The 7,932-nt window shown below is 37.0% G+C and overlaps 1 protein-coding gene across 1 annotated transcript; it reads left to right on the forward strand.

Moving 5' to 3' along the window:
• Window positions 1–334: 334 nt before the first annotated feature.
• Window positions 335–7,932, forward strand: LOC113765201. Its single transcript, XM_027309293.1, has 2 exons — window positions 335–2,822; window positions 7,073–7,932. The coding sequence occupies exons 1-2, from the start codon at window positions 1,197–1,199 to the stop codon at window positions 7,406–7,408; spliced, it is 1,962 nt and encodes a 653-aa protein (XP_027165094.1). The 5' UTR covers window positions 335–1,196; the 3' UTR covers window positions 7,409–7,932.

Below are 7,932 nucleotides of genomic sequence, written 5' to 3' on the forward strand. Positions count from 1 at the left end.
TTTACCCCTGCATTTATCTTCTTTCTCTAACATTCATTTCTTTCTTTTTATGGGAAAGTAAAGAAAAAAAATGGATTCTTTATTTTGCTTCTCTTTCTTTCTAGAAGTGTGAATGTGAATAATAAGTGCTACACTAATAAATGGAAATGAATGCAAACTGCCCTCCTTTTCTTTCTTGTGAATTCGCCTACCTTTTTTCTTTTTTCTTTTTTTTTTTTTATTTTTTGACCTTTTTCAGTGTGTTAAAAATAAATATAATTGATAATAAATAAATGAATATTTCTATTTTAACATAAGCAAGTTTAGCCTTTGCTTGACTGGTGGGGTTTGTCTTTGTATGCTTTTCTTAGTGCAATAGTGCAATTCTTTTCTTTGATTCTGCTACTTTTCAGTCCTTCACAATCCTTTTCAAGATTCCCCTCACTTCCTAAGCCTTCCCAATTTTTTTCTTATAAAAATTCCCTCTTTTTCTGTTTTTCTTTTTGTTTTCTCTTGGTTTAGCATTTTTTGCACCTCCCCACATGCACGTTCTTGGGCGTGTCTGATCTGGATTGGATCACAAGGATCTCTATTTGTTTTTTCTTTTTTTTTTCCTTCCTTCATTCTTGAGTTTCAGAAAAAACAGTGTAAAAACAGGGGAGCAAAGAAGTATTGTGGGGTTCAGTGTTTTTTGGGAAGGGTCTTTTTGCAAGAGTCTCATCAGGAGGAGGAGAAGAAAGAACGAGGTGAGAAGGTGAGATTTCTTAACACCCTTTTGGATCTTTTAGCCTTTGGGACCCTGCCAAGATTCTTGCTTTTTGTATTTCTGAGAATTTTGGGATGTCTGTTCTGCTTCTGCATTACTTTTGTTGTATTAACTCGGCTGGAATTTGAACCGGGTTTCTCTCAGTTTAGGGAGAGATCCTGTTGAATTCTTGAATTTACTTAAATATGGGGCTAATTCCGGAAGGGGTTTGCTTTATTTCGTGAATCCGAATGTTTGAATGGTTGAAATCTTGACTGCAGTTCTGGGTTTTTGAGAGATTTATTGTGGGATACTGAAATAGTTGTTTTGATATCGTAATTTTAGTATTGGCTTGGAAGGTGGGGAGTTCTTACTTTTGGTTTACATTGATTTTAAGGAGATTGGATGATAGAACTGCACTTCAATAGAATAGTGTAGTTTGGGGTAGGCATAACAGTTCTACTCCTGAGACATGGCTAGTATAGATGTGGGGAAATATGCCCATAGCCCTGTCCATAAAGCCATAATCTTGAAAGATTATGCCGGTCTCAGGAGGATAATTGCGGGTCTTCCACGGCTTTGTGACCCGGCTGAGATTCATAGTGAAGCAGTTTCGGTGGCTGAAGAAGCTAAGGCTGATGCTATTTCTGTAGTGATTGACCGACGGGATGTTCCTAACCGTGATACAGCTCTACATATCGCTGTGAAACTTGGTGATGAGACTGCAACTGAAATGCTGATGCTTGCTGGTGCAGATTGGAGTTTGCAAAATGAACAGGGTTGGAGTGCTCTACAGGAAGCGATTTGTAATAGGGAGGAAGTGATAGCTAGGTGTATAGTTAGGCATTATCAGCCACTGGCTTGGGCTAAATGGTGCAGAAGATTACCTCGGTTGGTTGCGACAATGAGAAGGATGAGGGACTTTTACATGGAAATTACATTTAACTTTGAGAGCTCTGTTATTCCTTTTATTTCAAGGATTGCCCCTTCAGATACTTACAAGATTTGGAAAAGGGGCGCAAATCTACGGGCAGATATGAGTTTGGCTGGTTTTGATGGCTTCAGAATTCAGCGTGCAGATCAAAGCATTCTCTTCCTTGGTGATGGTTCTGAGGATGGGAAGGTTCCTCCAGGGTCCCTTTGCATGATATCTCACAAAGATAAGGAAATCATGAATGCTTTGGATGGTGCTGGTGCCCCTGCAACTGATGCAGAAGTCCAGCAAGAAGTCGCTGCAATGTCTCAAACTAATATATTTAGGCCCGGAATTGATGTCACTCAAGCGGTTCTTTTACCACAGCTGACTTGGAGGCGGCAGGAGAGGACAGAGATGGTGGGCCCGTGGAAGTCTAAAGTTTATGATATGCATAATGTGGTTGTAAGCATAAAATCAAGGAGAGTCCCTGGAGCTATGACTGATGATGAATTCTTCAATTCTTGCAATGAAAATGAGACAGAGAGTGAGGAGCTTGACAATATTCTGACTGAGGATGAAAGAAGGCAACTTGAGGCTGCACTTAAGACGGATCCTTCTGAGTCAAACAATGAGATTGGTGATGGCATTATTGCTCATCGTCATAGTTGTTACGAGCCGAGGGATATTCCTATTGAGGATACTAATGGTTGGGTCACTGGAGATAAAAAGCAGGAAAGAAAAGGATGGTTCAGTGGCTGGAGGAGAAGGGATAATAAAAGTGAAGCAGATAAGAAACTGACCCCACCAAGAAGTTCCCTTTATGTAGAAGATAAAGTTAGTGATCTTCTTGGAGACTCTCCATCTGGAAGTCAAAATAAACCAGGGAGGCATTCGATGGAGATTTCTTTGAAGAGGGATGAGTACCATGAGCATCGAAGAAGTAGAGAAAACAAAGCTTCTTCATCTACTAGTTCTGAGAGTGGGAGTCGGCGCAAGGATGGGAGCCGTGAGAATGAGTATAAGAAAGGGTTGAGACCAGTTCTCTGGCTTTCCCCTGACTTTCCGCTGCAAACTGAAGAATTTCTGCCATTGCTTGACATTCTAGCAAACAAAGTTAAAGCCATACGGAGACTAAGAGAACTGCTGACAACAAAGCTTCCAAAGGGGACGTTTCCTGTCAAGGTATGCTTGTATAAGTTATCCGTGACATTTCCTGTCCATTTTTTATTTTATTTAAACCTAGGTTACTAAATTATCATCTCTCTGAGCTTTCTCTAATATAGCAGACATGCTAGCTACCTCATTTTTTTGCCAAGCAATTCTTTAAATTGGGATTCATAGCCCTTCTTGAAATGGAATGAGCGAGAATGGTTGGAAAAAGTTTACTGCAACTTAGGTGAATTAATTAACACATTGTGTAATATAAGTTATGGTCTAACAGCTAAAAAGTGATAAAAAAAAGGTCTTGTTTTCAAGTAACCTCCTAGCTTCATTATCGAGTGGCTCTCCAGTCTCCACACTCTATAACTTATAGCTTGTTTGGGAGCTGTGATTTGATCAGAAAAGAAAGGAAGGTGACAACAAAGATGTCTTTTCTAACGTTTGGGAGTCTTTGTCCTCAAATGTGTATTGAACTAATTTTTATTGACATATGTATCCAAAATCATCCCTTTTCTTACCTTAACTACCAAACAACATTAAAATCCCTTCTCTTCTTTTCTTTCCTTTCATAACTTAACATTTCCCCTTTTTTCTTTTCTAACCTAAACTCCCAAACTAGCTATTAGAGAAGTAGTCAGGAATCCAGGATTCTCGTTCTATTATGTGGTTGAACCTTGGGACTTCAGGGATTTGAATTTTGTTACTGCCTTGTAGTGAGGATATTCATTATGTCAAGCAAATGTGTTGTTGGTTTTTAATTCAGGAGAATGTTTTGTTTTTTCTTTTTATTTGAAAATTTGTCTCGACTGCATTTCTCAAAAAAAAAAAAATTTTTTTGATACATGTGTTCTTTTGCTGGCCAGAAATTGAACTCTTATGAATCTGTGTACAATCTTACAACATATTTCACCGGCCTACTCGTGCTACGTGCTGATTGTCATCATTTCTTCTCTTTCATTTAAGACACCACTACATAACCTTCTGTCTATACTATCAGAATCAGGGAATGATACTTTCGCTAGGCTATCATTTTGTAAAAGGCACAGGAATGTATTGGGAATTGAGATAATATTGGTGGTCTGTATTTTAGCTACAATCAGAATCCTGCTGTGTTTTGACCATTTGCGTGTAATCTGCTTTTGACTTATAGAAAGCATATCTGTCCTGTTGATTCTGTTAAAGACGCTGATTATTCCTCTCAAATTAAGCTTTGAGGTTGCTTCACTTTGTTCATATCTTTAAATGAATAGGTGGGGTCAATGACGTAATAACTATGGAGAAGGAAATCCATGAAAATGGAAATAAAATAATAATGGTTGCAAGATAAAGATGACAAACCTTTTGAGAATGAGCTGTCTAAGAAAAATGAGTCTCAGCGTTAAGCCTGTCTTCTTTACCTCTACCCAAAAAATTTTAAAGAAAAAAAGAATAAGAAAAAAAATGACTTGCTTTTATAGTGGGTAGTATTGTTAGTTTAAAGGACTCGCAGTCTTACATTTGTCTGAATTGCATAGTGAACTTTATTTACTGGAAGGGAGAAGGGGACTAATAAATCTCTTACCATGGAATGCAGAGGTTTCATGTTGGTTTAGTGGCCTTATTGTCTTTTCTTCGCTTTATTTTGTATCATGAGGGCAGAAGGAAGTGTATGAATCTCTTTTAAACAAAGCAGTCACTTTTTTCAAGTGAACATTTTTTTGAATTATTGTCTTTGGCAAATATCTAACTCATGGTGAAAAGTTAGGGTGTAATATCTTGACCTTTTCTCCTTTACTCCGAAAAGGATGGGATTTTATTGAAATGAATTTACCAAGGACTTTCATATGTTTAATGAATGTGTTAAATTGTATTACGCCAACTCCATCAGCTGCTAAGTTAACTTTGAAACTCCCTCATTGATTTCATATCTTTATTGGTATTTCAAGAATTACTGTAACTACGGCTTGAAGAGGTTATGAGGCAGTGATTATTACATAATTCACTAGAAAGAAAGAAGAATAAATTTCGTATTTTTTAATGTAGAATAGGTAACCAAAGAAGGCAGACTAAATAAAAAATTAAACCCCCCTTCCCCCGAGGTCCCCTTCCCTCCAGTTAAGGAGTGAGTCCCTCAAAGGTTTCTTGCTAATGATTAGAGAAAAGAAGAAACACAAACTTGTCGCTTCAATGATAAAAATTTAGACAACCAAGAGCCTTAGTATGAAAAATGTATAGAAAAACTACCCCTTCATGCTAAATATGTGAGACGATTAATTAAGAGTGAAAGCATACCAAGTTACGACTGAATGCCTGTCTTCAGAATATCAAATTATAGTGAATCACGTAAATACTTTTGTGAAAAGGATGTTTCAAAGTAAAATTTTTTTGGATATCTTTCAATCATCCTGAGATGCAAATTGAGTTGCCCATAGAAACTATTGTAATAACACAACCACAATTGTTTCAATTGCAGCTCAACAAACTCTGGCATGTTCTCTTCATTCACTTGTTTTCTTTAGATTCACATTATGCTTTTGTTGGCTGCATATATTCTAAAAGAAAACTAGGTTAAATTTGAAGGGAAGTTGGAAGAAAGAGATCCATATCTTTGTGCTTCTGCTTGGAAAAGTTGCTTTGATTGCAGCTTAACAAACTCTAGCATGTTCCGCATGTTTACTTGTTTCTTTAGACTCTTATTATGCTTATGCTGGCTGAATATATACTTTAAAAGCAAATTAGATTAAATTTGAACGGATGGTGGAAGTAAAACAAGAACCATATTTTTGTCCTTCTCCTTCGAAACTTTGGCTTTTGAATTTTCTGCTCAAATGGACATTAAGGTTTTGAATTTACAAGATATTGGGGAACATATGAATAGCAACGTGAAAAATCATTCTCTATAACTTAAAATTTCCAGAAAGCTTGTTTTCTCAAGGTTGAAAGAATTTTACCTTGGATGGGCTCAGATAATGTGACCTTTTCCTCTGTAGAATTTTTCATGGAGAAAGGGTTTCTTAGGATCACAATTGTTAGATGATGGAACTCAATTGTGCAAACATCATGGATCATGGGTCAGAGTTATACTAGGTTTCTCAGGACTCTTTGCATTTGGTATTGGACATTTCCACGTTTTCCAGTTACAGCATACTAGTTGAGTATGTTGACTTTGAAGGGAGTGTTGCTACTATGTTGATGTAAAATTTTACGTCAACTTTGGGAGTGTCTTATTAGCAAGTAATTCTATCAGAACCTTCTTTAATGTGTGAAAGAAAATTTTTGCTTTCTTAAATTAATGCTCTCTTGTTTTAGAAAATGAGAAATTTGCTTCAGTCATTACTTCTTAAGTGTTCTCAAATACACTAAGCATAGTCTCATTTTCTAATTGTTTGTAGTGATTGATGGACTCTTAAGAAAGTTCACTACTATTACTTCTTAAGATCTAGTTAAAATTCTTGTTTCGGAAAAAATAAATGGCATTGAGAATGAGAATCACAAGAATCGGTTTCCCTAAGAGATGTCGTCATATTAGGACACTTTGAGTTCTTATAGATTGAAACTGTCGTTGATGGAAACATGTAAGTAGATGATGATGCCAAAAGAAAAGAACTGTCATGCTCCTTTGTTCCTTTCTGTTGGATTTCATTTTGAAATCAGCATTCACTGATTACATTTCTACTAGTTATTTTTCTTAGCTTAGCTAAATTTTAGCTCCTCTTTTTCTTTTAGCTGCAAGAGTGATGAGCAGTACTCTTTGGCTTTACTTTTGCTTTTTGCTAATTTTCATTCTGTTACACTCAATCTGGGCATCAAATTGTTCTCACAGCTTACAAACAAGACTTGGAAATTCACATCATCAGGTGCTTTATTATTTATTTAGTCATCTTTTTTGGCAAAAGTTGAAAATGGTTTTCAGAAATGATGCCTGCCTATTGAGATTTTTTGTTCTTGTGCTGTTGGTTTGAATCTCTTGAGGGTCCTGATTTAGAATGTGCTTGGGTATAAATAGCTCGCATGGGTGGGATGTGGGAGCTGTTATTTGTGAGAGACTTAGGTGGTGACTTTCTGGTTCATTGGCATTGTTCCTTTGCTGGTTGCTTTTGATACGTTCTATGTAAGAGGCATACAATAGGACAGTAGATCTTGTTCTTTGGCATGCACTTTTAGGGTGTGCCCACTTTTTGCCTTCTGTAAGCAATTATCCTTTTTCACAGGTTTAAACAAGAATTTACTGCCTTGATCATATTGAAGTTGCCTTTTGTTACCCTTCACTGAGAAGCCTTACCCTGTTTCAGGTTGCTATACCAGTGGTTCCTACAATTAGAGTGTTGGTTACTTTTACAAAGTTTGAAGAATTACAACCGCTGGATGAATTCTCAACTCCCCCCTCAAGTCCTACAGCTGGCCGTGAGAGCCCGGCAGTTGTGCAGTCCTCAAGTTCATCGTGGTTTCAGTGGATAAAAACCCCTTATAATCGCGCAAGTTCTTCTAATGTTGGCTCAAGTAGTAGGATAGAAAATATCCAAGATCCCTTTCTGCTTCCTGCAGATTATAAATGGGTCACCGCTGAAGAAAAGAAAAAGAGGATGCATGAAAAGAGCAAGTTGAAAAAAGGAAAGAATCATAAGTAGCAGGATACGCAGATTGTTTCATTCGACTCGATCATGTCTTGGTAATCAACGAAATTCCAAGTGGGACGCATTATATTCATTGACATTGCTTGGACCAAAAACAGGTCACACTTCTTCATGGTAACTCTTTGTTGTGTTGAAAATCTTGTTAAAATTTGTGGGGGGTATAAAGAAATGGGAATTGTAATTCTTGCAAATGCTTTGTAACCATATGGAAACAATTGATCATTTCTGGTGGCTGTGCCACGATATATGTTGACTTCCGGTTGCAGATTGTTCTGACATTAGCTTCCAGTCTGTTGACTTCCGGTTGCAGATTGTTCTGACATTAGCTTCCAGTCTGAAAAGGCAGGGTAGGTTGAAGCTGGGAAATACATACTTCAGTTCCACGTATACTGTTGATTGGGTGTTTTACTCTGAAAAGGTTATTGTTGATTGAACAAATTTTCCTGCTTATTAGGCTTTTCCTCTTTTCTGTTACTAATTATTCTTGTTTCAGTCGTGTAATATATAAGTTTGCAACA

Source organism: Coffea eugenioides, chromosome 3, assembly GCF_003713205.1.
Source record: "Coffea eugenioides isolate CCC68of chromosome 3, Ceug_1.0, whole genome shotgun sequence".
Taxonomy (NCBI): domain Eukaryota; kingdom Viridiplantae; phylum Streptophyta; class Magnoliopsida; order Gentianales; family Rubiaceae; genus Coffea; species Coffea eugenioides.

Coding starts and splice junctions, on each gene's coding strand:
- LOC113765201 (XM_027309293.1), top strand. CDS start 1,197: ATGGCTAGTATAGATGTGGGGAAATATGCCCATAGCCCTGTCCATAAA. Junction 2,823..7,072: donor AGGGGACGTTTCCTGTCAAG/GTATGCTTGTAT, acceptor ACCCTGTTTCAG/GTTGCTATACCAGTGGTTCC.